This window comes from Denticeps clupeoides, chromosome 6 (assembly GCF_900700375.1).
Source record: "Denticeps clupeoides chromosome 6, fDenClu1.1, whole genome shotgun sequence".
NCBI classification, from domain to species: domain Eukaryota; kingdom Metazoa; phylum Chordata; class Actinopteri; order Clupeiformes; family Denticipitidae; genus Denticeps; species Denticeps clupeoides.
Genome location: NC_041712.1, coordinates 9653720 through 9667129, shown reverse-complemented (window position 1 = coordinate 9667129; position 13410 = coordinate 9653720). Strand labels below are relative to the sequence as shown.

General features: G+C 40.4%; 2 protein-coding genes across 10 annotated transcripts in view; both read right to left on the bottom strand.

Moving 5' to 3' along the window:
* The window catches only part of arhgap32b (Rho GTPase activating protein 32b), an 85091-nt gene extending 82118 nt beyond the window's left edge, over positions 1–2973 (bottom strand). For 4 of the 5 annotated variants that reach the window (XM_028983154.1, XM_028983156.1, XM_028983157.1 and 1 more), the window contains exon 1: positions 2496–2969. The gene's annotated coding sequence lies outside the window, so the exon portion shown is untranslated. Of the gene's footprint in view, positions 1–2495 lie in introns of all 5 variants that reach the window. The other variant, XM_028983158.1, reaches the window with a different exon arrangement.
* Positions 2974–7378: 4405 nt separating this feature from the next.
* Positions 7379–13410, bottom strand: part of igsf9bb (immunoglobulin superfamily, member 9Bb) — a 109320-nt gene continuing 103288 nt past the window's right edge. For all 5 annotated transcript variants that reach the window (XM_028983162.1, XM_028983165.1, XM_028983163.1 and 2 more), the window contains one exon: positions 7379–11799. In XM_028983162.1, the coding sequence (XP_028838995.1) occupies positions 11585–11799 (215 nt within the window). In that variant the 3' untranslated portion in view covers positions 7379–11584. The remainder of the gene's footprint in view (positions 11800–13410) is intronic.

Sequence of the window (13410 nt, the reverse complement as noted above, 5' to 3'; positions counted from 1 at the left end):
CCTGTAAAGACTCGACTCGCTGAATGTTACACGTATCCTGATAATAAAGCGTCCGTGAGATAATGACCTTGCACTGTGATTAAATTGCTCTCAAATGCGCAGACCTGGTCACGTTTATAACCTTGAGCGAGCACAAACACAGCGTACTGTGACACGGTGTTCTAATTAGAAACCCAGCCTCCAACCAAACAGTCGTCCGTCAAACCTGCCCGTTTACAGACAGGCACAGACCCCAAATTCAGTCCCTCACGTTCTCATAACACAATATAGTCAGAAATGCACAAATGTCTGAAATCCTTTTTAAAATATTGTAGCCCATATGGACCTGTACTAAGACATAAAAAATAACACAAATGAAATTTGAGTTTTGTAACTCAAATTTTGTAACTCAGAAAAATGAACCTAACACTTCAGCAAACCATCCAGTAAAATATACTCAGTTTTATTTTTCTTCCCTGCTCCATGCTTCATGTTCTGCTTTGTACTAGCAGGCCTCAACCTCTGCACATTGTTATATTAATACATTATTACAGGGCTAATAAGCATGTTAAATATTAAGGTGCAAAATGAAAGTCTCCCAGACAGAAGCGTGACTGACAACAAATGAAGATCTCTCGGAAGTGTCGCGTGAACTGACACACCTTTATTTGTGCTTTGTTTGAGGGCCCGCTCCTTTACATGATAAAACATCCTAACACTCACTTCACTGCCTGTAATGCAAATACTAGGTGTTAAAAGAGTTTTCCATTTCTTTAAGGTTCCTAAGAAAGTCCCTGGAACACAACTGAGAGCATAAGCTCAAAAGGCTGAATAGCATGGATGCCATTTATCAATGATGCCTGCATAGAGTTTTGGGGTGGTCAGCTTGTAGCTAATTGCTGATTATTCTGTGGCAAAACCAATTAATTTTAAATGCCGCAGCAACAAGAATAAAAAAAGTAGTTGGTTTATATGCTTCGTTTAGCAATGGCATCAACAAATTACATTATGTCAAGTACCAGTTAAATACATCCATCCATCAAAACCACTCAGTGCAGGCAAGGGTGACAGCGGAAGATCATTTTCTCCCCTCTTCTATGCCTAGTTTCACGGCCATGTAGACATGAACGAGACATACAGCACGAGTGAGACGACACGTCACCCCATGGATGGAGTCACATTACAGCACAGTGGGGATCTCTGGCTGTAAAATGAGACTCCGAGACTGATATCACATTGACTCAGAGGGTGATCTCACAAAGCAGGATCTCTCATTAAAATGAACAAGGAAAATGTTTATGTTTGTGTATTACTTATCAAGCTAATGTCGGGTGGTAGTGGCCTAGTGGGTAACACACTCGCCTATGAACCAGAAGACCCAGGTTCAAACCCCACTTACTACCATTGTGTCCCTGAGCAAGACACTTAACCCTGGGGGACTGTCCTTGTAACTATTGACTGTGAGCCTCTCTGGAAAATGTCGTAAATGTAAATGTACTTATGAAAACAATATTTGACATAAGCTTTATAAATCATGTGTTATAAGATGATTAAAGTAAAGTGAAGGTCATTGTGATACACAGCAGCACAGCACACAATGCACACAGTGAAATGTGTCCTCTGCATTTAACCCATCACCCTTAGTGAGCAGTGGGCAGCCATGACAGTCGCCCGGGGAGCAGTGTGTGGGGATGGTGCTCTGCTCATTGGCACCTTGGCGGATCGGCATTCGAACTGGCAACCTTCTGATTACGGGGCCACCGCTGCCCATTAGCTTGAATGCTTGTATAGTAATTGGCTCAGCAACATAAGGACTGTTATATGTAAAGTTACCGACCAATATAAACCATAAAAAAACCCTGCTTAATTTTGTAATCCCCATAAAATGACCCAATTCAGGTACGGACTCCATACAATGTGTTTTGTGGCGAGATTTAATCAGCAGATCCCTGTATAATCTGAGGTAGGGTCTGCATTGGGGACCCCTGCACATCCCACTGATGCTTCTCCAATTGAGATGTGTTAACACTGTTAACATTTCCCTCAAAGCATGATGGTGATTTCTTTTTCATTGTGGGGCAAAGTGCGTTATCCTGCCACCGCCATCGCAGTCTTTTACTGCTACAGCCGGTCTTCTGTGGGATCAGAGCCTTCCTTCCCGATGGTCACCTGTCGGTGGTTCTAATCCCGCGAGAGACGTCACCGACGAACTCATTTACGAACCTAAACGCGGCGCATCCGATTAAGCCGGGATTTACACCCACCGTTCTCCTTCCGACTCGCAGCAGATCCGTCCGAACGTCCCGCCGCGGAGCGGCTCCTCTCCCCCCCACCCAGTTCCGTCCATTCACAAGCGAGGTAGCCTAGCCGGCTAACTTACTACCACAACGCGCGCACATGGGCCAGCCGCGCGGAATTCGTGACAATTTATTCACCACAAAACACGAGTCCCCGTCGGGCTGCTGGGTTACAGTGTGTGTGTGTGTGTGTGTGTGTGTGTTTTAAGGCGGCGGTACCTGAACCGGGATTCCTGTCGTCACTCCGCAGCAGCTGCGGTCACACAGCTCAGGTCCCCGAGGCGGAGAGGGCGCATTATGAAGCAGGTGAAGAGAAACGCGAGCGGGTGGTATCCGAAGAGTTTTTTTAATATATATATGTATATTATTATAATAGTAATGATGTTCGGTCGCCTTAAGCCCGGTAAAAAAAACTACAGCGGCGCGAAGACTCCTGGCGGACGGGCGGCGATTCCCTCCAACACGCCAGCTGTTCCTCCTGCGCTCCTCCGCAGCCAGTAAACCAGGTGTAACTTCAAAGCGCCTCTCGCGAAATATGCCGGAAAATGCGGCTCCACTCCCCTCCTCCCGAGCACGGTAGTCTGGAGGACAAGCCGCCGGCGTCGCGTCGGTCGACCGCCAAGGCGAGAGCCGTATCGGCGCGGGAGCGCGCCACCACGTTTACCATGGAGACAGCGGCGTGTCGTCGTAGCCCGCGAGAGAACGAATCGTCGCGAGTGGCTCCCTTTGGGCGAATGAACTAAATCAGTTTCACCTACTCGAACGAGACATTTCCCCCATTGCTATTATATGAACTTGTGCTGTGTATTACATTTTCTATAACTGAAATAGTATTTGTAAATTTAAAATAGCGCAGCCTAAGAACTGAACCAATAGTTATCATTACAAGCAGTATGGGGAACCGAGTCTAAAGATCCGAATCATTGAAACGAACGAACCAGCGATAAACAGATTTTGCGGTGTTCATCAAACCAATAATACATGTAAATACTTAAATATACATGAAAAATTTCAGATAGTCAGTGGCTGACGTTTGCACTGGGGAATAATCCAATTAAATAATCTCACTAATCTGGATCGTTCTTTAAAATAGCGCCACTCTATGGCACCTACCCGCAATGAAATCCTATGCTGAAGTTTGTTCTCAGTGCGCTTACAAATAAACCAATTTAAACCTGTCACTTTTGTCGTTATTATTTTATTATATCAAAATACAAACATTTCTGAAGCTGAGTAAAGGTTACATGGTTCTAGCATTTGAAAATGTGAAATAATAAGGTTACTTTACATGAGACATGTATGGCAGGGTTGGATTCTTTGCAGTACTGGCTTTGATGGTCAAATTGGTGTTTTCATGGGCATTCATCTTAAAAGACTTTATGAAGACTCAGAGACTGTGAAAACATTTATACCATCCCATATAAAATACCATTTTTTTATCATTAATTTAAATTCACTCTGATATCAAAATCTTTCTGATGTATATTGCCACATCTTTTAAACCATCCTATCAGTGAAATCCTCAAAGCAAAGCAAAAGGGAAAGACTTCTGCTGTTCAGATCAATTGGCTGGCATTTGCCTACGAGAGAGCAGGGCAGCTAGTCAGGACATCAAAATGTCACCCAAATCATACGGCATTCATTCCCAGAGAAGCAGGGGCTTCTCCTGAGCAGAGATGGCATCGGTGAATTAGAAAGATGATGTGACACATAAGGCTTTGGTACAGCACCGTACACAGTATGCGTTTTTTTTTTTTTTTTTTTTCATTTGTTTATGAAGAAATGAACATGCAACTGGCACATACTGCAGTATAGCAATAGCCTACCCCAACATTAGCCCGATGGGACCTCCTGGTGTCTAATATAATGTAATCTAGCAGTCCTAGTTTTTACAGTTTTGAGGAGAACAGCAAAACAATGGCGCTGAAACACTGTTTTAGGGACACCTTCGTGCTGAAAATAATTACAAAGGATGTTGCATTGCATGTAGAGAATTCCTTTATGATAAATGAGTGTAAAAACTGACATTTATGATCTTATTACAAATTCAAAAAATTCATTCAAATGTATAAAAACAATGCATAACATCATTTCAATCAATAAAAATAAAAAAATGACAAAAGTATTCAGCATGTAGTAAACACAAACCAACATCCAGTACAACAAAACCATATTCTCTTGTGTCGCAACATTGATCAATTAAGTCAAACTCAGAAAAGCATGTCTCATGTTTTATAACATTACATTACATTCTATTTGTTGTCTTTGCTGGCAAATGGTAACAGTACAGCATATAGATTTCAATGTACTATCGTCTCAAGACAGCGGTGTTGTGTGTGTTATAAATACTTTAATTAATGGTAATTCACTGTGACTAACTGGAGGGCAGCCGTTGTCGTGTTCTCGCCGCCCTCAAACATTGCTCACTGCTTTTCAAGATTTACGAAAGTCCGGGAAGACAGAATACGGAGATCACACACAACATCACACAAGGAAATCTCAACAGTCAGTTCTACATCCATATTGCATTCTGTGAAGTGTTGACTGATGCAAAAATTAGAAATCACAAATGGCGATTCGAACTGTGGAGGTCACCAAAAAGGGCTAGTTTTACAACTGATGAGTACAGGAGAATGTTCTTGAATTTAAACTCAAGACAGCTTTGATGGAGATCAGCAAACATGAAATATTCCATTTGCAAGTCCCAGTGGACTTGTTATGAACTTGTTTGTTTGTTGACCATTTCATGCCAGCAACTAATGCCTGCTGGCTGATCTTTCTAATTTTTTAATATTCAATAATCTTTCTTCGTAGATTGGTCATTTATTTTGCAGAATATCAAATGTTAGCAAATACTCTGATCATTCAGTGATTTTTTTTTTATCCGCTGTGTTGCCTGTTGCATGTGTCATACTATGCAAGGTTACACACTGCAACAGAGCACTTACAATGTGTGTGAGGCAACTTTGTCTCCGTAACTAGAGCACCACAAGATGGATGTGTAATAGCACCAAGTTGTAATGTTGTTGTTGCAGGTTTTTTTTTTTTTTTTTTTTTGATGCAATGGCAGAGTAAATGCTCTCCACTTGAAGATCTCTAAAATGTTTCCGGTGAGTACCTATTACAAAACAGTGAGTACTGTTCATCTAATGACAGTTTTGCTACCATGAGTTTTCTAGAGGCAGAAAAAAACATATAGCACTTCATAAACAATTAGCCTAAACTGGAAACACATTTTTTTGTTTCTTTTTAATGGTCGTTTAAAAAGTTCAAATCCCCGTTTCATATATATATAATTTTTCTTCACCTATAAATATACAGTCAGCTAGAGAAACACAGATCAAATACAACTTGCACTGTGAAGCTATATATACTGTGGGGGGAATAGGAGGTCTACTACACAACATGGACCCGAACCAGTGTGGTACCTGACAGCATAGCTCTAGGTGGTGGCTCTAGATTCCCCCACCCATCGCGATGACGTCAGCAGAGACCGGCTTCGCTTTTAGTGACTCAGCAACCACTATGCTCTACATTGAACATTCTGGAACAGCAGACTAAGCCAGACTCCGCCTACTTATTCCCGTCATTGACAGCAGGCTAGTTCAGCCCACTGACAGGCCCAAGATCTGTGCTCTCGATAGCAGCTAATTGCTACGCATGGAATGCCCAATATCATTCCCGTCTATAATTTTTTTTGTACGTCTGTATATTCAACTTCCAAGCAAAGTAATTCTTAGGGATTTAAAATATAGTGTTCTCCTGTCTTTTGATGCACAAAGTTCTGACCTCAGTACCGACTGGGCAGAGGACCCAGGTCAATGTTCGTCTGTTCAAGTAGTTGTATCAAAATATCGCAAATAAGCCCTGCACTTGCCCTAAAATGCTCAGCAGTCTAATATAGTATGTGTGACATTTTGATGAAATAGCTTAGTTCTAATTTTTTTAAATAATATATTCTTCAGAATTTGTATTATGAGTTCTAAAAAAAAAATAATTTAGGGAGTTTATTCATCTGTTTTTTTTTTATTCTGTATTGCTAAAAGCAGCACTGGACATATATAAAAAAAATAAAAATAAACAAACTGTTACAATCTATATGCAAATAAGATTTTCCCCAAATGCAGATAAAACCATCCACTTTGGTTTACAATGCTTTATAATATTCTGTTATAGTTCTTTAATAATATCAAGTCTTAAACTATCTCATAAGAGATTATTCACATTGTAAAGATCTATTATCTGAGGTCTGCTACGCCTCCCATCATACCCCGATACAGACCGCACCGCAACTCAGCACCCATTCGCTCATTGAACAGCCACAGTGTGCAACATTTTTCTTGTGTACAAAAAATATATATTGCAAGATTTCGTGTAAGTTTCTTATTTACACCATGTGAGAACTGAGTTATTGTTTCTGTTGTGTGTGTCTGTCATAGGCCCGTGCCCCTGATTTATTTCCTGTGCATTCGACCTGTCCTCACTCAGGCTTGTGCTGAGAGCAAGCTCCCTTCTCATACACCACACTGCACGCTCTCTAATTCGCCCTTCCAGGAACATTTCACACCGTTGTCCAGGCTAATGTGACAGTGAGGTTCCTGTAGTCATGGATTGTAGTGGTGACCCAGATTTCTGGCTTTTTCAAGAAAAAAAAACACACCAAGGAGAAATATGTCCTAAAAGAAGATGAAGATTTACAGTGGGCGCGAGTAATAAAAGTATTTGTCTTATTATTCCATCAAATTAACTGAAAATAAAGCTGAAATTTCAGTAATCCAAACAATATTTTGATATTTCTCTGTTAATATGAATATGTTTCATTATAATATATATAACAATATAATCTTACATGTATTTATATAATTAAATATTTATTATAAACCAAATATATGTATATACTTCTATTATAGAATTATTAAAAGTTTGCCCATATTTAATTACGCCAATGGTCTGCAAAGTGTCAATCAATGGAAGTCATATATTGTAAGTGAAGTGATTGTCATTGTGAAACAGAGCACAGAACATGGTGACACAATCACCTTTTTTTAACCATCACCTTTAGTGAGCAGTGGGCAGCCATGACAGGCGCCCGGGGAGCAGTGTTTTGGGTCGGTGCTTTGCTCAGTGGCACCTCAGTGGCACCTTGCCGGTTTGGGATTCAAACCTTCTGATTACCGGTCCGCTTCCTTACCCACTGTAGAATCATAATCATAAACATAATAAACATAATCCTGTTACAAAATAACAAAGGACAAAATACAGATCAAAAGAACTAAAAAGCGTTCAATCCAAATGGCTATACCGACCACAGGTAAACAAAGGACAGAGCTGCCCCATGCAACCTCAATAGAACTCCATAGTGTCACTCGTGTCACTAAAACAAGCACCATTTCAGCTAAAATAGTAAATTCTTCTAAGAAGGTAAAATACTGCACTTTGCACCTTCTATGTTCATTAACTCTCAGACCCATCCCACCTTCCTGCAGCAATGAAGTGTGTAACTAAGAAACGTGACATGAGTTAACATACACTACCCTTGCATTCAGCAACAATTTGAATCATGCAGTTACAATCTCTTAAGCTGTACACTATATACACCTTTCCATAGCTATAAAGCACAGGTTTCCTTTTCTAACCACCATTGATTACATTTTATTGGACATATGAGTGGGAACAAGACTTATGGCCATGTGTCAGGATTTCAGAACTGGTTATGTGTGGGCCCGCAAATGGTATGTTATCTTAGGCCGTCTTGGTCTGGTGGCACTCTAGGTCGCGGCGGCCTCGCCAGGTCCTGACCATTTTAGAAAAAGATTTGTGATTGGTGTCGTGTTATGACCATCAGAACCACGAATCTCTGCTCTTTTTGCACATTCCTACACATCTTGCACATGTTTGTCTTTACTTGTGTGTCCTGTTTGTCCTTGTGTGTCCACTTACAAGCATCCTACATGATGTTGTCCAGTTATGTCCTGTTCGACCTGTTCATTGTACAGAAAAGTTTTACTTTTCTTTTTACTTTTACGTTTTTATAGAGATAATCTGTAGAGTATTTAAATTTTAGTTAGTATAGTTTAGTTTAGTGTGTATATACATATATATTTTTCTTTTATAATTGCACTATGGAGGGTCTGTGTGAAACATTATTTGAATGCACGGTATACTGTGTATACCGTTGTACTGACAATAAACCACTCTTGAATCAGTGACCAATCATGAAGCAGTGATGAAACATAATAATAAATAACATTTTCAAGCAATTATAGTGCACCAAATAGTGCTAAGTAAGAATGTAAAAATAAAAACAGAAATAATATATTATGTATGTTTACTTAGCCTGAACTCACACTTTTTCTTGAACCTGACCACACGCTGCCAGCACAACGAGACTGTGTGCCATCTCCGCGCCTGTGCTCATTTCACCCCATCAATAAAACAAGAGCAATGACAAGTTCTGTTGCTGGATGATGCAACACTGTTCATATGCCTCTACAGGTTCATATACCGTACACTTGATAGCTTTCTCTGTGAATGTGGCAGTTTTTCAGAAAGGAAAAAGGACCCCCTCCCCTCATTTTTTATGCCACAGTTTATCTATTGAAAAGCACCAGGGTTCTGTCAGTTGTCAGGATTCTTCACATCAAGCCAATCGGAGAAACTCTTATGAAAAAAATATACAGAAATAGTTTATTATATGAAATCCAAAATATTGGAATATATTTCATATGCATATATGTATCTGCGTGCATATATTGTCCAATTTATTTAAAATAAATGTAATTTTATAATACATTGTGCAATATATGCTGTGATTATATATACAGTGTGTCTGACAGAATATAGTACATTCCTGGCATTTTGGATATCAGTAGCAACTTTAAGCTTTTATGGTTCAGAAAAAAGGCAAATTTTAATATTTTTTTAAAACAGCTATTTAATAATGAAAGATATACACCCTAATTGTAATAATGATAAGTTGTAGTATAAAGCACCTTTTTATTTTATATTTATAAACTGTTGTTTGAATGTTGACATTAAATACTTGAATGTTTCTGTGAGCTAAATGAAGAAAGATGTATTTCCTCAGATTCACTTCCAAAGCACATATCTTCACATATCTTGAATGCTCAAGATCAGGGGTGGGGGTATTCCTGTAATATAATACGAGGTTGGTTGAAAACAGTGAATTTATGATGTTGCCTTTGACTCACTGCTGTGGAGACATTAGCCATAGGCTTGGGTATCAAAATTGGAGTCAATTACGCCTTTATTTCTTCTCCAAGCCATTTCTCTGTACCACATTAAAAGCTGAGGAAATATTTCAGTTCCTAGATCCACATACAAATCAAAGTTTCTGTACAACACTACTGCAGCTTTTCACCAAAAGATTTTTCCCCCACTTTCTTTGCCCTACCAAGCCATTGTCACCTACATTAAATGCTGAAAGGTCATCAGTCCAACAAAACTTGAATATAAAGAACTTAAAGATCCTAAATTAAACTTTAGTCAAGTGTCAGTGTAAATATTGCCACTAAACTAAACCTTTTAAATCTTCTGACAACATATTTAGATTATCTATCAATCTTTGATCGTCGTTCCATTTGTTTGCTAAAAGGAAATGTAGTTTTATTCATGAATGTTTGTAGCACCTTGAACAGGCTGATAATGGCCCATGGTATGTGTTTTTCTCGCTGTGGGGGGCACGACGTAAAAAAGCACTTTCTCACCTAGCCCACAATAATTTGGGATACATGTCAAACTTTTGATTTCGATTTGGTATTTGTACAAGACAGCTTACGCAACTCACTCACAATTGCCAAAGCCTGCAGAGCTTTGAACAATTCCCCATTCCAGAAGAAAAGAATGCACCCGGACACAGGTCCGGCAGCACAGATCACAGAGCTTCAGCAGGCACTCTGCAGCCCATAGCACGCCAGTGTTAAACACCACCCTTCAATGGCCAACCTTGGTTTGGTCTCCACAAACCCAGATATGTCTACTCCTACAGTGAGAATACATGTTGAACGGTAAAAAAGAAGCACCCTTTGATGATAGAAACCATTAAAAATAGACGGGGAGGAAAAGAAATTAAAACTTTTAGCCACACTCTTTAGCCTTTGCAGGCCTAGAGGTGGCTGGCGTGTAAAATTTGACCACAACTTAGTAAACCCAGAAGGATCAAAGGCTACAGAAATGGCCCAACAGCTCCTTTTTTTTTTAAAAAAAAGAAGGAAAGCAATGATGCAGGCAACAAGAGGCCCTGAGAAGGACCAAACCAAAGCCTAACCGACATTTAAGAGGCTCTCCTGTATTTCATTTTAAAAATACTATAGTACACTATGGCACAAGACCTATCTCCCTTATAGTACAGTACACATGTTATTTTCTTATTGATTAAGGAAGCTGTAGTATGTTTTGGCATTACTATAGTATTTTTACAGGGGCTCGCACGGTAAAAGTTCAAATTGGCATAAAAATGCACAACAGGTGTGACTTTGCTCCAGTGCAAATACAATAAGATGCTTGAGAATAAAGAGTTTGCTTGAGCAAATGAGTGTGACAGATGCAATAACTCAGAGTCCAAAAGAGCATGTATCAATACATCAGAGATATTCGATGAAAGGGGATTCGTTATTATGGATAATACCGCATACACGCAATGCCTGCTCCGTCTGTGATGTATGCCACGAGACATAAAGCCACCGTGAGCATTACATTACTGTTTGCTAAAGAGATCGTAGAATTTGGAGGTCCTGTTTTTGGTATAATAAGAGGCGAGGAATTTCTGCAACCTTCACTGAATGTACAGAGCTGAAGCAGCACACATCTGCAGCGCAGTTGAATCTGAAGAGCATGCAGACTGTATCTTTGGGGGGGTTGGGTGCTGTGAGCGGTGTTGAGTCGGGGCGGTGACTCTGAGGTATCTCTGGTCTAATTGAGTTAACCCTGCTAGGAGCTGACCTCAGGAGAGGAACTGGCAGCTGAAGGAATGTGGGAAGTGTAGTGACTGTGTGTAAACTTTAGGGAACCAGCTCACAAACTTTTTCGGATTGTTCTGTGTTTTTTTCAAAATAGAAATAAAAAATGAGCAATCTCATTGGTGTAGCAGCTTTGTGGGACATTTTGTTGGATCATGCAAGCGTTGAGCTCAATTTGCACTGGAGCAAAAACATTTAATGTGATTCTGATAATAACAAAAAAGAAAATGTAGGAAAAAAGAACCGAAGGCTAGTTGCTGTGGGATGGGGATGTGTCAGACTTGCATCTGGGTGGCCGTGGGACTGGCCATATTGCACTTGGCAGTGGCCTCAGAGAAGTGTGGCGTGATCTGGGTCGGCTGTATCCATGCTAGCCAGAATGGCCTTCTGGTCCTCCCGGGGTGGACGGCGGTAGAGGAGAGCAGAGAAGCGCATGTAGGGGTCCTGCCTGGCCAACTTTTTCTTCTTCTTTCGGAGGTAGAGAGCTTCTTCAGGCTGGAGTACCTGAGAGGGGAGGGGCTGCTGGGTCTGAGAGGGGGACGCACCTGTGGAAATAAATGAAATGAGAGATGAACAGATGGCAAGACAGAAGAGGAACTGCAGGGATTGTGGAGGCCAAATCAAACGACAGGAGGAAACAGCAAAGACATCTGGGTAATCAAGCAGAGGTGGTTGAGTAGGATGTGATTCAGCATGGCATAGCATGCTTTAGACAAACAAAGAGGACAGCTATGGTTTCTAAATCATTGTAACATGGATATTCAACAAATTAGTAACAACCATAGTAACAATCTCAGAACTACTACTGGGGTTTTAAATTGTGCAAAATCCCTTTTTACATATTCTAGGTACAATGACTAGATAAAATCAGTAGCACTGAACTTGTGAACATAATCTTGTGAGGCAACAAGAAATACAGGGTGGTAGTAGCCTAGTGGTTAACACACTCGCCAATGAACCAGAAGACCCAGGTCCCACTTACTACCATTGTGTCCCTGAGCAAGACACTTAACCCTAAGTAGCTCCAGGGGGGGACTGTCCCTGTAACTACTGATTGTAAGTCACTCTGGATAAGGGCATCTGATAAATGCTGTAAATGTAAATAGGGAAATAATTTTCCACTCTATTCCTTACATTCATATACTCTATTCCTTAACCCTTAATTATTGTAAATGTATGTTGCAAATCTAATTACTGTGCATGGATAATATTTTCCCAGAAATCCATCACATTACACCAGACTATTCAAAAATGTAAGTGATTTAACTCCTTGACACAAAGGAATAGTTATAGTAGTAATCAAGGGAAACAATACTGAAAGGCTTACTGGAAAAACTCCTTGTAATTAGACTTGTGTCCATTAACCAAGAACTGGCTTAAACCTTTTTTGCCCCCCCCCCAAACCTAATAGTGATTAAGCTGCTGCTTCATGCAAGAGTCTACCAGTTCCAGCAGCTGAAAAACATCCCCACAGCATGATGCTGCAACCACTATGCTTCACTGTAGGGATGGTATTGGCCTGGTGATGAGCGGTGCCAGGTTTCCTCCAAAAGTGATGCCTGGCATTCAAACCAAAGACCGAAGTGAGTGTCATTGTAAAATTCAGCACAGCACATGGTGCACAGCCATAAAGGTGTCCAGGGAGCACCTGTGTGTGGACGTTTTTTTTCTGTAACCTTCCCCAGATTTGTGCCTCAAGACAATCCTGTCTCGGAGGTCAACAAAAAAGTCCTGAGGACAAAATCAACAGTTCCACAGGTGGACTGCAGAAACATCTCAAGGAAGACCAGGGGAAACAGGAGGCACCTGAGCTCAATTTGGAATAAAGCCGTAACATAACAAAATTAGGAAAAAGTGATGTGCTATTAATACTTTCTGGATGCACCAAAGTTTTTTGTACTTTTTGGCAAGTTAGCATTGTTGATGGAAACTGAAAAAATATGATTTTACATAATAGTATAAGTAATAAGCAGTCACCCCCCCTTTCCTGACTCTGACCTACATATTTTGCTGGATCTCTGCATGTCTCACAGAAATCTCATCTGCTGAAACGCTACCTGAGAAAAGCTGATCTACTCGTAAGCCAGCACAACAGTTACTGATGAATGTGTGTATGTCTCTTCCAGAAAACATTCCTGTAAAACCCTGCTACAACA